The following is a 25,844-nucleotide window of genomic DNA, read 5'->3' as shown; positions in this document are numbered from 1 at the left end:
CTTGCTTATTTTCCTGTAGCCCATCCCAGCCTTGTGCAGGTCTATTATTTTATCCCTGATGTCCTTACACAGCTCTTTGGTCTTGGCCATTGTGGAAAGGTTGGAGTTAGTTTGTTTGAGCAAGTGAACAGGTGTCTTTAATACAGGTAACAAGCTCAAACAGGTGCAGTTACTTCCGGTAATGAGTGGAGAACAGGAGGGGTTCTTTAAAAAGAACTAAGAGCCAAAATATTTACTAGTGGGTAATGTATCAAATACTTATTTCATGCAGTTAAATACAAATTTATCATTTAAAAATTATACAGTGTGATTTTCTGGATTTTTGTATTAGATTCCGTCCCTCACAGTTGAAGAGAATTTATGATACAAATTACAGACTTCTACATGGCTTGCAAGTAGGAAAACCAGCAAAATCGGCACTGTATCAAATACTTGTTCTCCCCACTGTATTTTTTTTTGCCAGCGATGCCAAGTAGTTGTAGCAGCTGTAGTAGTAGCAAGTAGCTCTTCCGATCTCACTGATGAGACATCGCAACAATAATCACATAACTCCATTATATCAATCAGACGCAAGCTTGCCGTTCTATCTTCACGCCAGCCAGTGTATCTAATACGCCAGCCAGTGTATCTAAAACTTGTTCTCCCCACTGTATATATATATATATATATATATATATATATATATATATATATATATATATATATATATATATATATATATATATATATATATATATATATATATATATAGTGCCTTGTAAAAGTATTCGACCCCATTGAATCTTGCAACCTTTCGCCACATTTCAGGCTTCAAACATAAAGATATGAAATATAATTTTTTTGTCAAGAATCAACAACAAGTGGGACACAATCGTGAAGTGGAACAACATTGATTGGATAATTTAAACTTTTTTAACAAATAAAAAACTGAAAAGTGGGGCGTGCAATATTATTCGGCCCCTTTACTTTCAGTGCAGCAAACTCACTCCAGAAGTTCAGTGAGGATCTCTGAATGATCCAATGTTGTCCTAAATGACCGATGATGAGAAATAGAATCCACCTGTGTGTAATCAAGTCTCCGTATAAATGCACCTGCTCTGTGATAGTCTCAGGGTTCTGTTTAAAGTGCAGAGAGCATTATGAAAACCAAGGAACACACCAGGCAGGTCCGAGATACTGTTGTGGAGAAGTTTAAAGCCGGATTTGGATACAAAAAGATTTCCCAAGCTTTAAACATCTCAAGGAGCACTGTGCAAGCCATCATATTGAAATGGAAGGAGCATCAGACCACTGCAAATCTACCAAGACCCGGCCGTCCTTCCAAACTTTCTTCTCAAACAAGGAGAAAACTGATCAGAGATGCAGCCAAGAGGCCCATGATCACTCTGGATGAACTGCAGAGATCTACAGCTGAGGTGGGAGAGTCTGTCCATAGGACAACAATCAGTCGTACACTGCACAAATCTGGCCTTTATGGAAGAGTGGCAAGAAGAAAGCCATTTCTCAAAGATATCCATAAAAAGTCTCGTTTAAAGTTTGCCACAAGCCACCTGGGAGACACACCAAACATGTGGAAGAAGGTGCTCTGGTCAGATGAAACCAAAATTGAACTTTTTGGCCACAATGCAAAACGATATGTTTGGCGTAAAAGCGACACAGCTCATCACCCTGAACACACCATCCCCACTGTCAAACATGGTGGTGGCAGCATCATGGTTTGGGCCTGCTTTTCTTCAGCAGGGACAGGGAAGATGGTTAAAATTGACGGGAAGATGGATGCAGCCAAATACAGGAACATTCTGCAAGAAAACCTGTTGGTATCTGCACAAGACCTGAGACTGGGACGGAGATTTATCTTCCAACAGGACAATGATCCAAAGCATAAAGCCAAATCTACAATGGAATGGTTCAAAAATAAACATATCCAGGTGTTAGAATGGCCAAGTCAAAGTCCAGACCTGAATCCAATCGAGAATCTGTGGAAAGAGCTGAAGACTGCTGTTCACAAACACTCTCTATCCAACCTCACTGAGCTCGAGCTGTTTTGCAAGGAAGAATGGGCAAGAATGTCAGTCTCTCGATGTGCAAAACTGATAGAAACATACCCCAAGTGACTTGCAGCTGTAATTGGAGCAAAAGGTGGCGCTACAAAGTATTAACGCAAGGGGGCCGAATAATATTGCACGCCCCACTTTTCAGTTTTTTATTTGTTAAAAAAGTTTAAATTATCCAATAAATTTTGTTCCACTTCACGATTGTGTCCCACTTGTTGTTGATTCTTGACAAAAAATTAAAATTTTATATCTTTATGTTTGAAGCCTGAAATGTGGCGAAAGGTTGCAAGGTTCAAGGGGGCCGAATACTTTTGCAAGGCACTGTATATATACAGGGTGACCCAAAAAAAAGTTTACACTGCCATAATACAACTTAAATGCCATGTTTATTCAGCTTAGAATTAGAATTTAATCACAAATTATACATTATTGTAAAGAACATGTACAGTACACTCTATTTTTCAATGTGTCCTCCCTTAAGTGTCACAACAGCCTCCAGGCGCCTGCGGAACGCTTGACAGGTCTTCTTTATGTAGGATGCTGTCATCTTTTCCCAAGATCTAACAATGGACCTCTCCAAGGCTGCCACAGAAGTTTGTGGCTTCTTACAGGCACTGTCCTCCACAGTTGCCCATATGCTATAATCCAGGGGATTGAGATCTGGACTCTGGGGTGGCCACATATCACCTTGTCAATCAACTTTTTGGTCCGCACAGATCGGCACTTCCAGACCCAGGTTTTCGTGAGGCTGTTCCAGTATCTTTCAGCTTCTTTTTAACTTTGTAGACGGCACATCTGGATATTCTCAGATTTGCTGCAATCTCAGTAGGTGTCAGACCGGCACGCAGCAGTTCAGGTACAGTTAAAGTTTTCTTCATTTTCAGCAGAAGCACAGGAATTGTAGAGACGAGAGATTACCAGCTGCATTGAGTGACCTTAATGAATCACTTAAGCATGACAACCTATTTAGATATGTTTCAATGGCTTTTAAACAAGCAATCAACTGAGTGTAAACTTTTTTTTGGGTCACCCTGTATATTTGTGAAGCTGAAAGTAGCGGAGTAAGAGTAGCGTTTTTTCTTCACAGATATTCATTCATTCATTCATTCATTCATTTTCCATGCCGCTTTTCCTCACGAGGGTCGCGGAGGTGCTGGAGCCTATCCCACTCGAGTAAAAGTAAAAAGCATAGCTTAGTATAACTACTCTTAGAAGTACATTTTTCTCAAAAAGTTACTCAAGTAAATGTAACGGAGTACATGTGATGTGTTACTACCCACCTCTGACCATAAGTATACTAATATTATTCTATTGACAGACTGACAGACATTCTAATATTCTATTGTGGTGTTTTGGGGGGTTTTCCTTGCCGTTTTGAGGGATCATATCAATGGAGGTCATAGCTGTCTGATATATGTGCGTTTGTTAAACCCTTTGAGACATTTGTTGTGAATAAGGGCTAGATAAATAAATGTGACTTGACCTAAAGTGGTGCCAGATTATGTGCTTTTTATTATTTGAGCAAAAAGGATAATACAACAGAGAAGAAATGTTAAAACACTCACTTGATTCCAGTTGTGCATGTGTGCTGTCTGGTATCCTTGGAATATCTCTGAGGGGACAAAACGTGTGGGGAAAAAAGAAAAGGATGAGGGCAAGTGAATCAATACGCTAATGCTGAATACGCTTTGCTTTAATGGCCTTTAGTACAACATTAGTCTTCATTCATGTGGCAGACCCTTTGGTAGCACAAACTAGGACAAATAGAGAACGGACTTCTTTTAAAACCGCTGCAGTTTGCGTGTGTTTTCTCACATAAGGTCTGATAAAGGAATTCAGAACACACCTGCAACAGTATTTTATGTATTACCTCTCACTAATAAAGTATTTAAATTTGATATTTTAACATATATAATTTTTTTTTTTTTTTCAAATACACAGAGCATAATTATTCATTAGATTATTTATCGATAACTTATGCCTATGCTGTTTTTCTGTTTACAATTACCGAAAAACTATAAACTACAACAAACTATAACCAACTACATCAAACTATATTTTTTCCGATCTTAAGATCGTCATACCCTCTGTTCCTAAAATCTCTTTAACGCTCAAATCTGTATTCATGCTAGTACTAGTATTTACACTTTTGGCAGTTTCTATCATGTCTCGATGGCTGCACTTCAGCTCACAATTCAGTTCGACTTGAAGGTAGTTCGTCAGTGTGTCCAATTATAAATTAAAAAGGTGAATTGATAAAATTAACTTACCGATGCAATCTCTGAGTCAGGAAACATTTATAGGTATTTTGCTAAATCTGAGAAGTGATCAGCAGTAGTTGCAGGCAAATTGTGTTCGGCATCAAATTGGCAGAACAAAATCTCCGCTTTTGTTATTTTTCATTCTGCAGACTTCATCATTATGACCAGTGTTGTTAATCTTACTTTTAAAAAGTCATTAATTACGGTTACAAATTACTTCTACCAAAGTAATTGAGTTAGTAACTCAGTTACCTGAATGTAAGAGTAATTAGTTACTTGGCTAAGTAACTGGTGTTACCTTTTATGTTTTTTTGTTGTTGTTTTTTTTTGTTTTTTTTTTGTCATTTTAAAAAATAAATAAATAAATAAGTAACATAGTAACCTTTGCTATGTTTGGATGTCATATAATGTTGTGAATGAACTGTTAAAGTCTTTAAAATTGCTCCCGTTTTTGCATTAGTTCCCTTCTACTTTCGACATGTGAAAGTTTTAAAACTGTTTCATCATTTAAAGATAGATTCAAGCCAAGATTTTGCCGATTTAGGAGTATTTTAGATAAAAAGTTACTTAGGTTCGCAAGGAAGGTTCACTACAACAAAGCCTTTCTGAGAAGTCTACTGCTTTAAAATGGCAGCTGTTTAATAACGTTGCCGAGTCTTTCATTTTGCATGTAGTTCAATATGCATGTGATATCTAGGCGTAGATTGTAGGCTGTCTGCTACAGTCAGGATATATTGGAGCCACCTAGCCAAGCATCGCGTTTGCGACAGCGTCACAACAACCACTTCTCTCTCCGTGTCTCTGCCTTTTCTTGCGTCATTCAACCAACGTAGTAACACATAGTAATGCACACTGTCTCGTTGCCGAAATGGTGACAATGAACCATGTCTGATTTGACATTAAACTGTACATTTCAAAATTGACGATGTTGGTCGAAATATTAATCTCATGAAAATGATAAAAGCATTTGAAAGCATGTACAAACATAAATAGCCCAGACATGCCATGTAAGTACTGCAGCAGTACATTTACTAGGGTAAAAAGCACTCACCCAATTGGCCGTGAGACCACCAGTTCCACTTGGGGTTCAGGCTTGGATTCTAGAATTATATTGTAAACTTCTTTAAATGTAGCTCCTTGTAAAAGTCTTCCATTCCATTCCAGCACCTGGTCACCTGTAAAATTCCCACATTTTATTGAACACAATGGTTTGTTCGTTCCATGAGAAAATATACTTTTATATGATGGTATTGTTTATGATGTTGTGAGTACCTGGTCTGAGGTGCCCGACAGTATCAGCTAGACTTCCTTTTCTCACTTTAGTGATGAAAGCACAAAGTCTACCAGATTCTGTCATCTTTCCTCCTACCACCTGTTTGAAGAGGAGAGGCATATGTTATGCAACTAAACATTGATGGAAATTAAGTTTTTCAAAGAAAACCTGGTAGCATATAACCTCCAGTAATAGTACATACAGCTGTATGTGTATCACTGTACCTATTTTCCTACAGTTTCCAAGCATTGTATGACGCTACATTAATGCTTTTGAATGGGCATTCTAAAATCAAAGTATACATTTTTTATTTTCTTTCAACTTTTAATGTCCAAGGTAATGCTTTAGCCTTTTGGAGCACACACTAGTCCAAGCCTGTGGGCTCGAACAGTACTGTAGTATGGATGCCGTACTCCACTCTCATCATACAAATAAAATCCTGCTTAATGGAGGCTGAATGCCAACATACAAAGGAGCTTAGGGAAGTCTGCTAAATGAAATGGCTTTATGTAACAAGCTGAGGCCGAAGCAAGGGCCTCGCAAAGCAGAACAGAGAGGGATGGACTGCGAGGGCAAAGCTGGCAGCCTGAATGATGGACTGACTGGCTGGAGTGCAGAGTGTGTTTGCTGCTGCTGAGGAGACAGAAATGCACAAAGGCACTGAGCAGACACAAACGTGCTTTTTCAGACGCTCATTTAATCAGTAATGATCCCCCCCCATCTTGCTGCTCTTTGTTCATTCTCCTTCTGGTCCTCTATCTGCCAGGACTTTCTGTAAATGGTATGCATATGGAATAATATAAGTAAGTAAGGGACAGCAATGACACTTACAGTATGTGGATATGCTTGGTAAATGTGCAATATGTAACTTCATAACAATCCACCAACCAACCCGAGCCATCTATCCACCCACACAACCCCATCCATCCATCCATCCATCCATCCATCCATCCATCCATCCATCCATCCATCCATCCATCCATCCATCCATCCATCCATCCATCCATCCATCCATCCATCCATCCATCCATCCATCCATCCATCCATCCATCCATCCATCCATCCATCCATCCCATTTGGCCTTCCCACTCTGGGGTCGCCACAACGAAACAGCCGAGTCCCACGTCGGCTCGGCACACAAGTTTTAGACCAGATAACCTTACTACACAACCCCAGTACTCAAAGTTAACATTTCACAACTTTTTTGCTTGCCCTTGGCAGACTTCATCTTGCGCACTTTGCTCAAGTGCAACCAAATTTTTGCTTAGCGGAGGCAAATGTTGCACTGATGCAAATTCTTGTTCTTACATAGTTTTGGGAAGCGGAATCCAAATCTGAACTCAAGTTTTTTAATGTAAGCTGTAATTCTCTTTTTTGCAAAACAGGATTCAAATTGTTTGTGCAATGCAAAATTATTCAAGTTTGATATACTCAATTAATTGAGTATATAGCTGGCACTTAAAGCCAGCCCAAAAGCAACAATATGTAGCAAAATAATACCGAGAAAATAATACCTTTCATCAACTGCAGACGCAGGAGACCAAAATAATGAAAAATGTGACATGTGCTGCACTGCACTGCTGCCAAAATACTCCTATATGTGAAAAGCTCATGACAGAAAAAGTACACAACTTTGCAAAGGACTCACAAGTTCAACTGGTATTAGTACTACAGTAAAAGCCAAACGTTTGGACACACCTCATTCAATGCAACACAAATGAAGGTCCCAACCCCATTTAGAAAGCAATAAATTCCACTAATCAACCCTGAAAAGGCATACCTGTGAAGTCAAAAACCAGTTTAGGTGACTCCCTCTTGAAGCTCATCAAGCGAATGGCAAGAGTGTGCAAAAAATTAATAAGAGCAAAGGTTGGCTACTTTAAAGATACTAGAATATTATACATGTTTTTAGTTATTGCACTTCTTTTTTCAAGCACTTATTGCCACAAGTGAGCATTTATAGCTTTATTACCTTTGGTCAGGATTTACAATGTAAATAGTCATGAATATAAAGAAAAAACACGATGAGAAGGTGTGTCCATACTTTTGGCCTGTATTGTACTGTATGTTGAACATGCACAATAATACACTAATATAAGTAAGTATATCACTATACAGTATATATATTACTGCCGATTGCATGAAAACTAAAAATTAAGGAATAGCAAATTCATCTATTGATTTAGTGCTCTTTGCGCCAGACACGTTTGCAAGGGGGGAAAAAAACAAATCAAAACACTTTATTTTGACTTGAAGTTCCCTTTGAAACTGAAATTGAAAGTATTTAATGAGCAGACTATTCTCGTGATGTTTTAGTGCATTTCCACGGACTTTCAATTCTAAAAGTTCACTTTTACACATTGCTAGGAGGAGAAACAAATAAAATATATGGCTAAACAAAAATTTTAATGGGGGAGCACTCCGATAGAAGGCACTTGCAAAAATGCCATTTTACCTTGCATACCTGCGGCCGTGGATGTCACCTTTTTGTGATTCGAACCCTGCTTGCCCTCTTGTGGCATACTTTTGAACTATTCTCAAAGTATGTTTGTTGTATATAGGCCAAAGGTTTTTACAGACAGTGATCCCTCACTACTTCACGCTTAAAACTTTGTGCCCTCAATCCATCGCAGATTTTTTTTTTTAAATAAATAAATAAATACAATCAGCCATCCCGAGCCGATCACATTGTCTCACTCTCCCTCCTGTTGCTCTTTGTTGATCAGGCAGTGCACTGGAGTTGCTCATTAAAGTTAACGATGATTGACAGACGTAACACTTTTATTTTGCCACGGATGCCTGGAAGTTTAAACTTCAAAGCGCCACATACACCAATCATCGTCTAACTTGTTCAACAGTTGCTGTAACAACTCAATGTGTGTAAGTGAGCAACTTGAGTAGATTTGAGTGGACTCAGTCAACGAAGCATTTAATAAAGACAAGCATTTTTGTACTTTATTCGTGTTTAAAAATAATTCGGTGGGACAGTAACATGTTTAAAACTTATCATAATTATTACATTTGAAGTGCTTAAAAAACGTTATTAAAATATTTATAGACATAAAAGTTGTTATTTTTTAATTTTACTTTGGGGAAAAAAAGTGAACATGTCTTATATGTATTTCTTAAATACATTGAACACACACACACACACACACAACATTGTAGGCAGAGGGCGCTACTTTGCGGTTTTTCACTTATCGTGGCGTGTTCTGGTCCCCATTAACCACAGAAAACGAGGCAACACTGTATTTTGAAGCTGACCACGTGGCTAGTTTAGTTTAGTTTAGTTTAGTTTAGTTTAGTTTAGTTTAGTTTAGTTTAGTTTAGTTTAGTTTAGTTTAGTTTAGTTTAGTTTAGTTTAGTTTAGTTTAGTTTAGTTTAGTTCAGGCCATTTGTTGATGATTTCAAACATGGGGACCTTTCAAAGTGATGGCAGATGATGAAAATTGATGAGTATATTTGATTTTTACCTGTTAGGTTGTTGCAGGTTGTTATGTCTTATAATAATTGTACGTGAAATATAAAGTTTCTCTGACAATGCCATATAAGGCCACACCTTGCTAGTGAAAGGACTGTGCCTAAATTATGTGAAGGGCCTTGTTGTTGGGTCAAATGTCAAGTACATGAAGTTCCTGTCATAAAAATTATGTACTGAACACTTGACTTGACTGAAACAAAATTGATTGAGTTGTGGCTTAGAACATTTAGAATCTACTATATTTGATCCTAATTTGGATTTCAATGGGCTTCATCAATGTGTCAATGAGCAAAATTATTTTTCACATTTTCCCCTACAGCTTCAGTTCAATTTGGAATTTTTGAATGAAATACAAAGGGGCCTGTGAGCCTTGTGGAATGCTAACAAAAAATTAGGAAAAAGATGAGTTCCAATTTTTTGTCAAAAGCACTTTTCTGCTATATACGCTATACTGGACTGTCTCAGAAAATTAGAATACACAATATTCTAATTTTTTGAGACAGTCCTGTGTATATATACAGGACTGTCTCAGGAAATTAGAATACACAATATTCTAATTTCCTGACTGTCTCAGGAAATTAGAATATTGTGTATTCTAATTTCCTGAGACAGTCCTGTATATATACACAGGACTGTCTCAAAAAATTAGAATATTGTGTATTCTAATTTCCTGAGACAGTCCAGTATACTTTATATATGTCATAAAACATTATACGTGGGGTGGTTTGCTGCAGATTTATCCTTTCATTCATTCATTTTCCATGCCGCTTTTCTTCACGAGGGTCGCGGAGGTGCTGGAGCCCATCCCAGCTAACTATGGGCAGTAGGCAGGGGACACCCTGAACTGGTTGCCAACCAGTTGCAGGGCACAAGGAGACATACAACCATTCACACGCACACTCATACCTAAGGACAATTTAGAGTGTTCAATCAGCCTACCATGCATATTTTTGGGATGTGGGAGGAAACCAGAGTTCCCGGAGGAAACCCACGCAGGCATGGGGAGAACATGCAAACTCCACACAGGAAGGCCGAAGCCTGGGATTGAACCCTTGATCTTAGAACTGTGAGGCAGACGTGCTAACCACTCAGCCACCATGCCGCAACGTTCACTGTGGCTGATGCTAGAAGACGGGTTGGAGTAAATTTTAAGCCATTGTAACATCATCCTGGACAGCTAAAGCTAAGATAGCATGGCACGGAAGACATCTTATAACCCTAATAACAACATAGACAAAAACTATGTTGTCTGTGTATTATATAAAGGGCGCTTGACTGGAAGTGTTTTTTCTTGTATCCAGGCAATCGGAAAGCGCTTAACACCGAGCCCTGTACCCACAAGCAGGAATCGAACCAGGGTCCCCACAAATGCCAGAGGGGTGCTCAGACCACTGAGGTAACATAATGTAAGAGTAAAGTTGTGATGCAATGAGACATTATATTGAAAATCAGAGAGCACAGTATAATATCAAAACACAACTAGAGTAAGCTTACCTTAAGACCAAGCAGGGCTCCTGAGTCTCGAGGCACACTTCCATCTTTCATTCTCTTATTGAGCAAAATGCGCCCTATTAGGCGATCCCCGTCTTTGGACGGCTGCCACGTCACCGGATGCTATGAGGTCAGAGCAACAACACACCTTGTGTTTACAAATTTGGATGTGATCACTTTAGATAAGTTCACTGAATGGGGGCACATGAGAGAGTGTTTATTGACTTAGCAGGAGAAAGTTCACACAAGCTAGAGTAAAATATCAGATTTGTCTTTTTTTTTTTTTTCTTTTTTCCCAGTGTTTTTCCTCAAAGAGGTTTTCAGTCAAATTATGATTAGGCCAGGAAACATGTTGGAATTTGAAATAGTATTCTTATTTTCAGATCTTGGGTGAACCTGCTAGATTGAAGGGTGGAGTAAGCGTCATGCAGTGCTCCATGCAGTTTAAGCAGGCAGCCCTAGCATTACTAAACCATTGATTCAAAGGAGGGTAGGAGAGGCAGTGTCTCATGTAGAAGATTCACTACACACATACAATCATTTTTCAAGAATTGCTGAAGGGATGGCAGCCTATGAAAGGGGTTAAAAGGGTCATCTTTGATAGAAGAAGCAAAATTGGTGACACAGAGATTAAAAAGAAAAATGTGAAAAGCATGTTGCACACAACAAAGCAGTGAGACACACATGAGGTGAAAACAAGACACGCAGCAGTGGAAGGGAAAAAAGAAAAATACGCGGTGAAAAGAAAAGAAAAATATCCAATCTTCCCAATCAGGTGTGCTGACAATTAGTTGTTTTTTGTATTAAAGTGGGTGGAATATTCGCCAAGGGAAGGTTTTATCTGGACTGGGTGCTGTGGGGGAGGGCAGCAGAGTGAAAGGAACGGCCTAAGGTTTGCCTGTCGCACTAACAGGACCGCTGCAGAGCAACAACACTACATACGAAAACGGCCATGCAACTAGGAGAGAGACGTGTTCCAGTGTCGTGACAAACAGAGAAGTTCAATGGAAGTGATCGTCTTTACTACTACTAATACTACTACTATTACTACTACTGTAGGGGGTGTGTGTGTTTTCTATTGGGGAGCAAAACAGCAAGTACAAGTAGCAAGCAAAGAGGGTGTCCCTGCAAGGCTTTTTTTCAGCCACACCGATCAAGGTGCAGCCATGATTAACCCAAAACAAAAGGGAACAAAATCGTAAAAGAAATAGATTTTAGACATCAAATAAAATTGGGGCAAAATAAGTAAATAAATAAATAAACATTTCACCTATTTACACTTAGTGACACAGAGCAAACAAAGACGGGGAGGTCATAAATAGATCAAATAAAATATGCAGGCTAGATTGTCTCAGTACCTTCTCACTATGGCTATGCTCCTCATTTAGGGTAGTGCTACTGCACGTATCAACTCCTGAGTCTTTAACTTGCGGTTCACACCACGCCAAGTCCTCTTCAAATGAGTGTCCCCCAAAGCGCACCATTTTCTTTTGCCTCTCAGATAAGGTGTGTGCCGGTTCAGACATAAATGCCTGCTCAATTGTTTTTCTTTTTCCCCTTTGACTGTCCCCTAAAGGTGTGGGATAAAAACAGAAAGAAAACAGAAAAACAACATGCAAAGGTGTAAATAAAACAAAGGAAATGTGAAATGACAATAGACTCTGAAATACAGGGGTTGGGAGAGGAGGAGGAGAGAGAGACAGATAGAGGTTACGAGGCAGGAGGGAGGGGGGCTCCACATGTCTCACCAAAGACATTGGGGAGGCCTCGCTGCTATGCCAAGACGCATGGTCCCACCAATGGCCATCCAAATCTCCTGTAAGGTTGAGGGAGGGTGTACGTACGAGAGAGGACAGCAAGAGGGAGCAGTGAGGACACCACAAACCACAGGAGGACACAACCTGACACTTGTACACACAGACCCAAGTACACAGACCCCAATGCACATACTACACAAATTCTCAGAACCATATTTGATTCCTACGGAAAAAGCAAAATGACAGTTGAGTTATGACACAAAAGGTACCGACTTACAAGTTAAATACAACCCTGTAACACTTTTTCTGTCATCAGAAATGTTTCTGGTTCGGTTGACAATAATCCTTCAAATTCTAAGGAAGCAAGATATTGTGCTAAACTCCCAGTCATCAATCAATGTGTGCATGCCAATTTCTTTCATTCAATAAGGCGAGTTTCATACCGCAAGTTTTGATGCAGTTTCGATTTTTTGTCATATCTGTTTTTTTTTGTGCGTGCCCGTTCGGACTGCCTTTGTCCATTGAGCCCGTTCAAGTATCACACATGCGCACTAATTCGCAATCCGAGACGCACTGAGCAAACTGACCCGCATGGGCAGGAGCATCAAAACAAATGACTACACATGACGCACACACACATAAGGACATTTTGCCCCGGCTCCCGGGCGTGTAAGCAATCTTGAAATATTGCTCATTTGGAGCGAAGAGAAAACCGATAGAAACTCTTTTTTTATGACTGTTGTAGCCCGCTTCTCCCCACAAAGCCGCGTTCAAACTAGGCGTTAAGGCTAATGCACAGCTGCACCGCTACCGTAGCACCCTGCCTCTCTCGTTCTTTGTGCACGAATTCTGGTTTGGAAAACTTGATAGTTCAGACCGCTGCCACATTCTGGGAAAATGTGGCCCAGGTCGGATTTAAACCACATACGAAGGTGACCCATATCGGATTTGAAATGGTCCATTTCTATGCGACTTGTCCCATTCAGATCGTCATGTTTATGCCTTACTCGAGTCGGAAAAACACGAAAAAATCGGATTCGTGCATTAAACCTGCAGTATGAACCTAGCCTAAGAGAGCACATCATCATTACTGAGAGAAAAGATTATCGAAACATATTTGAATTAAAGATGCAACAATACTCGGTTTTATATTGAACCATTCGATACGCCCTCTTTGATTCAATACGCAAAAACATTCGATCCAAATGAAAAGCTCCCAAAATGTATTTTCCGAATTTATTTTTGTCGACTCTCTCGCTAAAATATCCAGCGCAGCTTTGCCTTGAAAAACCAACTCTGCCACTAGCAGCCCCCTTCCTCCACTCCTCCCCAAACTGCATGAAAGGTGGGAGCTGTGGCGCACGAGGATCATTGCTTGTGAAGAAACTTAATGAGGCGGCTTGCCAGCTTCAATATCGTACAGATCCATTGTTTGGTAGCATTTTGGGTGAGCTGATATGCTATCCCCACTGGAATATATTAAACAAAGACTGTCTTTATGGATACGTACAACAAAGTCCGCCAATATAATGTTGCTGACTTGGCTGCTACGATTAACCTATGTGTGACAACAGACAGGTTAAGACCGTGGGTCACAGAGACCTAACTCACGGTTACATGATTAACAATGAGTGGGAAATTAAGATTGCTGTACTTCAAACTAGTCCTGTTTATGAAAGTGTTGTGCAGTAATAAGCAGACATGACTTCTGTGGCGTTTGTTAATTTTTTAAATGCCCGACGACACTCACGCGCACACTAGATATCATCAAATAGCAACCTAGATGCGCTACGTTAGATCCCCCCAAGTCCCATGCCATTGGCTGCGTGAGCCCAGAGTGATCATAGGACACGTAGTCCATATACTACCTCAATGAAATAAAAACCGCCATGACTGAATAGAAGTTAAGAAAGCCAAATCAATCCATACCAGTGACTATAAGTAATGCTGCAAATACTGTTAATTCAGTACGTAACACAGATGGACTCAGACCAAAAATAGGATGTTTTTCTCATGTGGTAAACCTGCTAAGAGAGTAATAGCAAACAACAGTGTGTCCCACCTCACTTTACAAACTTTACAAAAACATTGTTTTCAGCACTTTTATACAAAATTTCTTCAGATCAGTAAGAAGTAAGCACATAAATATTATGCACTATAATGCATATTTATATGATTGTGTCCCTCGTATCGAAAATCGCACCGAACCGTGACTTAACTGTATCGTTGCATCCCTAATTTGAATGTGTTGAAATACAACAAAAAAAAAAAACAATATAAAATACAGTAACTGCTGTCAATGTACATTTCACTGCAACAACACATGTTTGTGGTACGGTGGTACCTCTTTGGAAAATTTCAAAATAAAATTGTTTTAAACAATCGGCCATGAACATTTGTTTTTATAATTTGAATATTTACTGGTGGTCAATTATTTTTGACATTACACTTTAGATTTGTCTGTTTTGCTTTCTTTCAAGTTGTCCCTGCATCACCACAGCCAATCACTCACATGAAACAATAATCAAATAAAAACAAATTTACTGAATTCGTAACAATGATTATACTACTATATCCACCTCAGAATGACCATGGTGCAGATAAGCTATACAGAAGTTGGATAGGTGGAACACTTACCAAATCCAAAACTTCAGTAATTTTTGTACAACAAGGCACACCTCACTATAAACTGCACCCACCAATATATATATATATATATATATATATATATATATATATATATGTGTGTGTGCACATATAAGCCGCACTAGACTATAAAACAAAGATATATTCACACCAAAAGACATGCAGCTTGATAGATTGTAAAAATCCATACAAAACCACATTGGAAAATGAGACGCAGGCTTCAAAAATGGGGGAAAAAGTCGCAGAATTTAATCAGAAAATTACGGTAATTTAGAAGCATTTTTTCAAAACACAAAATAAAATGTAAATGTACTAAATAATAAACTAAGTGGGGATGTTTTATTTAATTCCTTGTGGCATTGGATATACAGGCAAGAATAAGAAACTTGATACTTGAGACTGCTATTTGTTACTACAGTATTTGATTATGACCAGTGAGAAAGTGTATTTCCAAATTATCTAGTTCAAGGGTGAGTAGACAAATTTTAACCTAGCTCAGTTCATAGTTCAACATTTTTGTTCATCGAACCTGTTCTGGCAGAACGCTGATTGTGGCTAAACTGGTCTATCAATGTGTTACATTCAAGCTAATTGTAAGGAGACATGTTTAACTTGTGACAAAACATCATCATCATAATCATTACCACCATCATACAGCCATCAGATGTTTGTGTGAAAACGAATTATGCATTTTGATAAAACGCTATGAGTGTCCCTTGACAGGCTTTAGCCTCTGTGACCCTCTAACAACAGCTGACAACAGTGATTATCCTCCCCAGCTGCTTTTGTGTCAGCAGCATAAACACTAGAGAGTATTTCAGCATGGTAGGCAAACTCCATTGAACAAATCACTTGCCTAAGGCCAAACTTTTGATCTGGGAGACGAAAAACTGACAAAATTGAAACACATCGCACTACATGGACAGAATGCTCCTGATCAATTTATTAATTAACTAATGCAGTGTTTGGCGAGACTCCTTTGCATCAGTGCATTAAACCAAGATTACGAAGTTGGGGAAGACATTGACCGGTGCAATCAAAGTCCTGTCCACAAAGAGGGTCTCTGCAGGGTTCAACAACCCAAATTTAAGACTTTTTAAAGACCGTAACGACAAAAATTTAAGATCCATTTCACATTGATACCGGCGAAAAACGCACAAAAGGATTGAAAGAAAATTGGAGGCCCAGAATTACTTGCAAATTATATGAATTTACTCCCAACTCTTTCACACTGATACAAAATGCTTAACCTAACCAAACCAAACCAAAAACAAAAACTTTCTCTTTTGTGAACCAACACGTGAACCACGAACGGCATTTGCTGCTAGAAACCACCTCGTGCTTTTCAGATTCACAATGGGATTCCAATGCCTTGATACCCAATGTTCCAAGTTTTAAAATTTTCTTATACAAAATGCAATTTGCTTCATACGGGTCTCCCTCCATCGGCTTCAACCATGCGCTGAACTGTACGTTCTCAAGCCAAAAATCATTTAATTTGCACTTATCTATGTATTTAATACTGTAAATTGGTTCTGTTAACATGGTCTCCGCGGATCATAAAAAAGTCTTAAAAGGTTTTATTTACACTATGTGTTTTTGAGGGCTTAATAAGCATTATATTTCGCTATTTTTTGAGGTATGGCATTGACAATTTCACATGGGAGGTATTAAATTTCATCCAGGTAGCCTAACATATGTCTGGATTTTTTTTTCGCACTGACGTCGTTTATTTAACTAGCCTCATCATCAAGATTTCGTAAAAATAGAGAGGCTCCATCAGCTGTATCTAGAGCAGGAATCACACCGCAGGGGGCAGTGTGTCCTTTTGGCCATATAGTAGAACCACAGTAGAGAACAGATGAAGTGGTTGGAACTGGCATAAGTGCATTTCTTTACATTTCTTTTACTCTCTATGCATACTTGAACATGAACCGAGACATGGAAGTGCAAGTTTATTGATAAGTGGCTTGAGGAGCCGAAATACACCTGGTTGTTAAAAACAACGTCGGAATATAAAGCGCTATGCAAACTATGTAATAAAGACATCAAGTTGGGAACAATGAGCTGCAATGCTGCTAGTCAGGCAACAGCAGTCCCCATGCAAATGCTCGCACCAACAGGCACTAACGAAAGTACAAGGCCTTTGGTGACCAGCCCGGGTCCCAGCCAGTGTTGTAAAATCTTACTTTAAAAAAGTAATTAATTACAGTTACTAATTAATTAGTAACTTCTTGATTAATTACTTCTCCCAAAAAGTAATTAAGTTAGTAACCCAGTCACCTGAATGTAAGAGTAATTAGTTACTTGGCAAAGTAAGTGGTGTTACTTTTCATGTTTATTTTTTTGTCATTCAAAAAAAAAAAAAAAAAACATGAGTCACAGTATGTGAAGTTCTTGGGACAATTTGCCCTCGCCCAATTCTTTACCCTAAACTTAACTAGACACATCGGTATTGCGGATATTGCGACATCTAGATAGTAACCTTTGCTATGTTTGGAAGTCATTTAATGTTGTGTTAAAGTGGTTAAAATTGCTCCCGTTATTGCATTAGTTCCCTTCTGTCTACTTTCCACATGTGAAAGCTTTAAAACTGTTTCATCATTTAAATATAGATTCAAGTCAAGATTTTGCCAATTTAGTTTTAAGTATTTTAGATAAAAAGTTACTTAAATTCACTAGGAAGGTTCTCTACAAAAGAGCCCTCCTGAGAAGTCTACTATTTTAAAATGGCGGCTGTTTACTAACGCCGGCGAGTGTATCATTTCGCATCTAGTTCTCGATACAAGTGCTAACGCTGCCGAGTCAGTCATTTCGCATCCAGTTCTATATACATGTGGTATCTACCGTAGCATCATGTTGGCGTAGTTTGTAGGCTATCGGCTACAGTCAGGTATTATTGGAGACACCGAGCATCGCGTTAGCAGCGGCGTCGCAACTCCCTTCCCTTCTCCCCACTCTGGTTAAGTTTTCTCCTCAATGACTATGCTAACTAAGCCGTTAACCCGCAACTGCATGCTCACAGCAAAACCTGCTTGTAATCGATAAATTCTGACCGGGCAGCGCAAGTAGTTCCGTTTTGTAGTTACGTCATAGCGTACTCAAAAATCTAAACATTGAAGAGCGAGAATGAAATGTATGCATATTTTAAATATAAGTAACCAATCAATCAATAGATTTTTAAGACCTTTCAAAATTGTATTTAAGCCCTTTTATGGGATTTTAGGATAATTTTAGACATTTTAATCTTGTTTGCTGGGAAACACAGTAAGATTTGTTTTCTTATCTTGGCAGGAGAGAATATGCAATGTTGCTTTAGGTTTTTAAAGGTCTGTGCTATGTGATAATCAGACACTAAGGCTACGTTCATACTACAGTTCTTAATGCACGAATCCGATTTTTTCGTGTTTTTCCGACTCGAGTGAGGCATTAACTTGACGCTCTGAACGTGACAAGTCGCATAGAACTGGACCATTTCAAATCCGATCTGGGTCACTTTCGTATGTGGTTCAAATCCGATCTGGGCCACATTTTTCCAGACTGTCGCAGCGGTCTGTACTGTCCAGTCTCTCAAATTGGAATTCATGCAGCAATTACGTCATCAAAAAGCGAGAGAGACGCCACGGTAGCGGTGCAGCTGTGCGTTATTAGCGCCTAGCTTGCCTTGAACACGGCTTTTTAGGAAGGGTCGGACTTCACAACAGTCATAAAAAAAAAATAAAAATCGGTTGAGGATAAGCCTGAGAATGATCGGTTTTTTTGTCTGCTCCATATAAGCAATATTTCAACATTGCTTACACGGCCGAGAGTTGGGGCAAACTGCGCGTATGTGTGTGTGTGACATGCACGGACAGTGCTTGCATGCTATCGATCCATATACTTTGAATATAAGCCTAAACTGGGATTATTTATGTCTGTTATTTGTGTCCTCTTTTTAAAAAGGAAAATATGATATCCCTCGAATGACAGATGACAGCTAGCATGTGTGGTCATTTGTTTTGATGCTTCTGCGCATGCGGGTCGTCTTGCTCAGCGCTTGTCGGACTGCGAATTAGTGCGTATGCGTAATACTTGAATAGTCTCAATGGACAAAGGCAGTCTGAACGGGCACGCCAAAAAAACAGATATGACAAAAAAATCGGATTCGTGCATTAAGACCTGTAGTATGAACGTAGCCTGAATGTAATCCTAGTGTTAGCGTAGCATTGCCGCTCGTGTTAGCATTAGAAGATGTTAAACGCTCGGACAACATTTTTTTTTTTACATAGTTTGTGCCTTCTAGGTAGGTTTAATTGGAAATACTGTACTGCTTTTCCTGATGAGGGTGTATTATCATCACACAGTTGGCGTTGTCCTTGTACTCGCTACAATATGTGCTCGTCTGTCTATGTTCATTTAAAATATTGGAAACCTTTATTTATTTTTGGACTAAAACCTCTGAATTTTACAGATGAAAATATTTTGAGTAACTGTCGACTAAAACTAGACGGAATTTGTATGAGATTTCTTCGACTAAAACAAGACGAAGACGAAAATGTTTTGAAATGACTAAAATATGAACAAGAATACTATTTTCGTCTACAAGACTAAGACAAAAATTAAAAGGGCTGCCGAAAAACAATAAAACTGTTTTTTTTCCGGTTCTTATTTTTGTCTGTCTCAATGTATGTTTGTACATCTTTTATTTCCTTTATAAATTTTACCATTTAATTTACTTTTACTTAAGTCAAATTTAAGTAAACATTTACTTTAAAAACACATTACATAACAACATATCACTATATTGGCCATGCTTCACATCTGTTAAAACGAATGAATACTGGTCTGAGCATGAAGAGCCATGTGTATTCATTTTCTTTTATTAAGTTTTATTCACAGTGGCACCTTTAACAATTGAGCACTGATCCCCAACATGGCAATGTGTCGGTTTTTAAGAGAGGAGGAAACTCTTCACAGTGGTGAATTGTGAGCATCAGCAGTCTATGACTAGCCCTGCCTGTTCGCCCTGGCTCCCAGGCACCACAAAGTGCTGATTCAGGACAAAGGCAGCGTGCAGGCAGCGGCGGAGTTCACCACCAGCACGCTCTCCATCACTTTGACAGCTCAATAAAAAACAGTGTAAACTATTAATTGGATCATTAATTATTGATGCTGGTTTTACTATAACTCAAGAGGTGTAGAAAAGAGGCATTTGTGTAACTGTGTACAGCATGTTACCAAGGTGATAGTGTCACTAAGTATACAGTATGGTTTTTAAAATACATTACTGTATAATAAACCTTTCTCCCGTAAAATTTAACTCAGCATTGAACTGTACAACCTTAGTCACAGGTTGCTTAACAAATCTGAGTTCCAACACAAGAGGGACTTCACCCTGGACCAATCATCATTTACTTACATGGTACATATAGAGAGAGATTGCCACCTAATTTACACAAACACACATAAAAATAAATAAATAAAAATCCACACTTCCTGGTGCCTGCACAGAAAACAAGTCAACCACAACACTAACAGCAACTATTTGAAAACATGGGTTTTCAGTTGTCCAATAGCTTTACTGGGTTGCAAAACAAGGTATTTCCACAGTCAAGAATCATTAAGAATGACCACGCTACCCAGTTCAATGCTGTAGTTAGTCATCCAGTCCCCTTTTCTGTCTGTTCGGCACTACTATGAGACTGCATGTCAAGGGAATCAATAAAGAGTATAACACAGGTTCATAGCGGTAAATCAGCAACCGGCTCTCACAGGCATGCACCAGAACCATTGCAGCTGGCACACCCTCTTGTCCCATAACTCCTTTTCTTCTCATTTCATCAAACTGTCCTCTCTTCAGAAGCACCCTTGGGATTTTGGAGTTTTCACAGTATAAAAAGCACCCTGCTTAGCCTGCTATTAAATCTCCTCACCCATCTAAGCAAGCTGAGTGCACAAACCCTGAGATGCTGACAGACCGCATATGGCCAAAAGGTGCTTTGCACCCTCTTTTCTGTCTCTTTGCCGATCTGGCCTGAGGTGAAGGTTGATTGGTTTGCTTTTGCTTCAGCTGCAGAACAGAAAAGAACTGCCTAGGTCAACTTTTTGGGCTTAAGAGTTAATGATAACCATGGTCAATATAATTTGGTGGATAAATGAAAAATAGGTGTAGATGTAAGCAGGCACAGGAATTTGACATTCAGTTTAAATCCTATGTTTGCTTGGTGACTCATTCCTATACAGGGCGGCATGTGGAGGCGGCAGACATTCAGACAGAACCAGTCTGACCCAAAAACAGCCTGCATGCTCCTGAATTTTCTTACTGGCTACCTGGAAAGGCCCTCATCAATAATGTATCAGAACAGAACAGTTACAAACGTAACAAAGCAAAGCAAGATGAAGACTGAATTTATCAGTCATGTGAGAGGTTTTCACAGAGGAATTGTGCCGATTTAAAAACTCCTCTGGTCATGCGTATAGATTTCAAACAATCAGCTCCATTTCACCTAATTAAATTGAAAATACAAAGCCATTTTGATGTTTTTGACAATTTTGTATCGGAAACATTAAACACATTTTAATGAAATCCATTCTTTTTAACAACAAACAAAATGTAAAAGATGATAATAGACAAGTTATTGAGGTACTTCCACTTTACTTCTGCATGTCTGCTAGCAACTTATGTTTCAGAATGTATCCATCCAAAACTACAGTGGAGCTGGAGTAACATTACTTATCAAAATCCCTTAAAAAAGACAATTTGGAAAAACCGTATCCTTCTGCCATCACCACGACAGGGGAGGACAACATGTTAATGTAGGCAGATTTGAAACAAGCTCGTTGCGCCACAAAGACCGGATATTTTTGTAGCCATGTTGCCACTGTGTTATGGAAGGTATGTTCTTCCTATCCCTGCATTTTCATGTGTTCGGTGCTCAAAATATACTAAAGCTAAAATCTTGCGCATGAAACGGCTTGTTGCCTTTGATATTGTTATTTGTAATTATGATAATCTTTAAAAGTATTTACTACAACTACCCAGTACACAGCAAAGAGGCTGGGCCGTCAGCTCGATCCCGAGATCCAACTACGAGCTTTTTGACTGCAGCAACTTTAAGATACGCTATTGGAGCTGGAATTACCGAGGACATCTGGAGAAATCCCGCGAGGCAGCCAAGGGTCTGCGTAATGTGAGGTCAAAGTTTTGTGAGGCTCTCAAGCCGCTCTGGAGCTCTGCTGTCTGATATCACATTCTCGTATGCTATTTTTTCTAACATTTTTATAAATTGTGATTTATTGACCTGTGTTGCACATGCACCAATTGTTTTGAATGAACCAAAATATTGAATCATGTTGCCCAAATGTTTTATTGCAATCAATATCTGCAATAAAAATGAATGACATACTATTTTTGTTTTTGTACATACCTTGTAGTATTTCCTTGTGACAACAAAATCCGTGTCAGCCCTTCTGCATTCGGCAAATGTAATATCATTTGTAATTTCACCTCATTTTGGTCACTCAAGTGGACGGCGCATCAATCTATACCTCACGTCAACACTGGCAGAGAGGTTCTTACAATTTTGTCCATGAATGATCAACAAACTGATAAGGACAATCATACAATCTCATCTACGTCGTGCTGAATCCATTTTTGGAGATTCTGTGGGTCCCTCCGGCTCTATTTTGCAGTTTTAACTTTTAGTTTTTAGAGTACAGGACTAAAGCTGACTAGAGTTTACAAAAGTTGACTACAAACCCTGACAAATCAGTAACTGACACCCACCCTCGGTATGTACAGTATCAAACACAAACACATGCATACATAAACACACAGACTCATTGCTTTCCATCCTTGTTGTTCAAGGCAAATTACTATAGTGATATAATCTAAAGAGTAAAACATACACAATTGTGAACTTAATCCCCTTAGGAAACCATGATCACAAAATTTACATCAAATTTTAGCATCTTTTGTAGAAATCCAAACAGTCCGCAAAATACGATTATATTTTACCTGTAGTTTTCATCATGTTCGCTAGATATGTATCTCTGCTAAAAGCAGCCGCCCACCAGTGGTTGGAGGAAGTCATTATTTTGCAAGTCACAACTCTTTGCCCTCAAGTGCCGAGTCAAGTCGCACGTCAAGACAGACAAGTCCCACGTTAAGTCCAAAGTCAAGACTGACAAGTCCAAAGTTGATTCGGAAGTCCTACACTTTGAGTTCCAAGTCCTTTTGTGTTATTTTTACAACATTGTATTATACCCATTTAATTTGCATGTATGCTGTTAAAAACTATTTAATTTATAAATATCAAAAAATCAAATATCGTTGCACTAAAATGTCTTTTAAAACTACTTGTCATCACTCATAATAATACTGTATATGAATCTTAAGATCACGTGACATGGATTTTATTGTTTACTGTGTTAAGATATTTATGACTGTTTATTGATTTTATAAAGCAAAAATGACTACCACTGACGTGTATTAAACTTTCGGAGCCTTTTTGGCTTTTTTTGGCCATTTTGTAAAATACCTTTTATTTTCTTTCCATATACTATGTACAAATGTTTAACATGCCCAGGGTATCTTAGTTGCTATATTTTTATCTTAGCACAACATCTGCAGGATATGACCTGTTATTATTACTAAAGATGCACAATAATATCAGTAACCGATAATCATCGGCCGATAATGGCAATTATGACGTCACACAGATAATCCAGCTAAAAAAAAATTCAACCGATACTTATATACTTGATTTATCCTCCAAATGTGCACAACTGAAGAATTCAGCATCGCCGCTTCCTCAACCCCTCCCCTCTCTGAAGCCCCTGAGGGAGGAGGGGTTGAGGAGGCGGAGTTACACAACAAGAAGCAGTTGTAGATCATGGCGACTGTTACGTGTTAGCGTGGCTGGATTTATCGTGTGTGAAAAAAAAAAAAAATGACGCTCTCGCCATCTGCAAAACATGCACTGCAGAAGTTCCATGAGGATGAAAGAAAGCATCCTCATTCAACACCACTAACCCAGCAGCCATTTAAAACTGCATCACAAAGATTTTTGGAACGAATACGAGGCTGCTGCTCGCGGGAATGCTACAGCTATTGTAAACACAAACTAAGCTAAGCTACGGGGCTTGTGACGATACAGAGACGCTGCGGCCTTCCCTGAGTTGGGTAGTTCAGGAATGCAGCCCAAAGCGGGTGGTAAACTTCCATCTAAGGCTAAACACCGGAACGAGACCGATAGTCAAGTAGCCGTCTTCCAACAGAGCCCGCTGCTCTGGCCGGTCCGGTAGACTCCCGCGAGGCGGGCCGATCCCGCGAACATCTCAGTTTCTTGAGCGTTCCCCCACGGCATGCGGGACGCGAGGCGCGCACATCCATCTGGAGCAGAACCAGGCCCCGAATACGCCGCGGCGAGCCAGCCGGGGCGGGCGGATATTCAGTACGAACATAGCTGCAGTCGCCACTCATCTCCGGTTCAATTCATCGAGCATCACGGCCAGACAGAGGCCTGGCGCGGGTGCTAATTTGGTGGGCGGACAGACTGAAGGGCACAGGCGGGAGGGATGCCGGACGAGAGACGTTTTTTTACCGAAGTGACCCGAGAGCCCAAGCCCCGGATAAAGAAAAAAAATGCAGTTTATACGACCACCATTCTTCGCGAAAAACATGCCGATCACATCAGTTTCACCACGGACATTTGGACAATTGATGTCAAGTAAGCATGCTTATCATGACGGCACAGTGGTTAGATGATAATTGTAACATGCACCAAACCACACAAAGAAGTCAGCCAGTCAGTAATGCATTCAGTACGCTGTAAATTTATGACGTCTTAATCAGGTCATTCTTCTTAAATCTAGTCAAACAATTTCCCCATCTTGTGAGAGTTAAAGACCAGTTAACAGATGAATGTGCCAGCTTATTCCACTTACTTGAAGTATATATTGCCATTTGTTCTTATTAAGCCCATATATCAAAAAAAAAAAAAAAAAAAAAAAAGTCATTTTTCACCCTAATCAAGAAAAATCTGCTTTCAAATAATGTTTTGAACCATACCTATTCTTGAATAAAGAACATTTCTGGCAAGTTTTTTTTTAGGATTACGTAAAATAATTTATTGCTTAAAATAAGGCTGTTAAGCTTATTTTCAGCTAGCTATTTTTCTTCAAGAAATGGGAGTGAAATATACTTGAATTGCTGGCAGATAATTTCACTTATTTACGTATTTTTACTTTTACTTATTCACGTACTCATTGTATTATTCCCCCCTTTCCGCGATCACGTGTATTTTTGTTAGTATTTAATAAACCCTTGCACGCATCCCTCCGTTGCTTTCTGATTTTGATAATTGTGATGTTTGTTTACCACTTTTCGTCTTACTGCGAAGAGAAAGGAAGTGACAAGCGGCCCACCATGATATTTACGTCATCAGCCATCGTTCTGTGACCCAGGAATTTAACGCCTGCTTTCACGCACACCACTTTCCGGGAAAGTCCCGGACATTATACTAAGACACGACCTGTGAAATGTCGGCGTAATCTCCGTGTCAGTCGACCCGGGAAATTGTTTTCACATACAACTGCTGCAGAGGTAAATTCCGCGATATTCCCGGTGCTTTGGAGTGTGTGAAAGGGTCTTTACTGTCATACTGTTCTTTGTGCGACTTCTGATGTTGTTGCCTCTCTGCCAGTAATCTTCAACCTGCAATTTTTGCACACTGCTAATTCGTTTTTTGTTGACCACCTCATAGTTTTAGTATCCAAACAACACTACCTTCGATATAATTTTTTAAAACTGGCACATTGAAATGTGTCTATTGCGTTAAGTGTTCTACAACATGATTGGATGGTGTCTGATCAGAACAAGGTATATCTAATTTTATTGGA

At 39.2% G+C, this 25,844-nt stretch overlaps 1 protein-coding gene across 29 annotated transcripts in view; it reads right to left on the bottom strand.

Moving 5' to 3' along the window:
• Positions 1-25,844, bottom strand: part of rims2a (regulating synaptic membrane exocytosis 2a) — a 253,884-nt gene that overhangs the window by 93,978 nt on the left and 134,062 nt on the right. For 22 of the 29 annotated variants that reach the window (XM_057834855.1, XM_057834879.1, XM_057834849.1 and 19 more), the window contains 5 exons: positions 11,919-12,130; positions 10,564-10,683; positions 5,588-5,687; positions 5,367-5,490; positions 3,620-3,666 (listed from right to left, as the gene is read on the bottom strand). In XM_057834855.1, the coding sequence (XP_057690838.1) occupies positions 3,620-3,666; positions 5,367-5,490; positions 5,588-5,687; positions 10,564-10,683; positions 11,919-12,130 (603 nt within the window). Of the gene's footprint in view, positions 1-3,619; positions 3,667-5,366; positions 5,491-5,587; positions 5,688-10,563; positions 10,684-11,918; positions 12,131-12,308; positions 12,377-25,844 lie in introns of all 29 variants that reach the window. The other 7 variants (XM_057834860.1, XM_057834861.1, XM_057834866.1 and 4 more) reach the window with 1 other exon arrangement.

The sequence above is a fragment of the Corythoichthys intestinalis genome, chromosome 4 (assembly GCF_030265065.1).
Source record: "Corythoichthys intestinalis isolate RoL2023-P3 chromosome 4, ASM3026506v1, whole genome shotgun sequence".
Lineage (NCBI taxonomy): Eukaryota > Metazoa > Chordata > Actinopteri > Syngnathiformes > Syngnathidae > Corythoichthys > Corythoichthys intestinalis.
The sequence above is the reverse complement of the archived record's forward strand: the minus strand, read 5'-3'. Positions and strand labels throughout refer to the sequence as shown.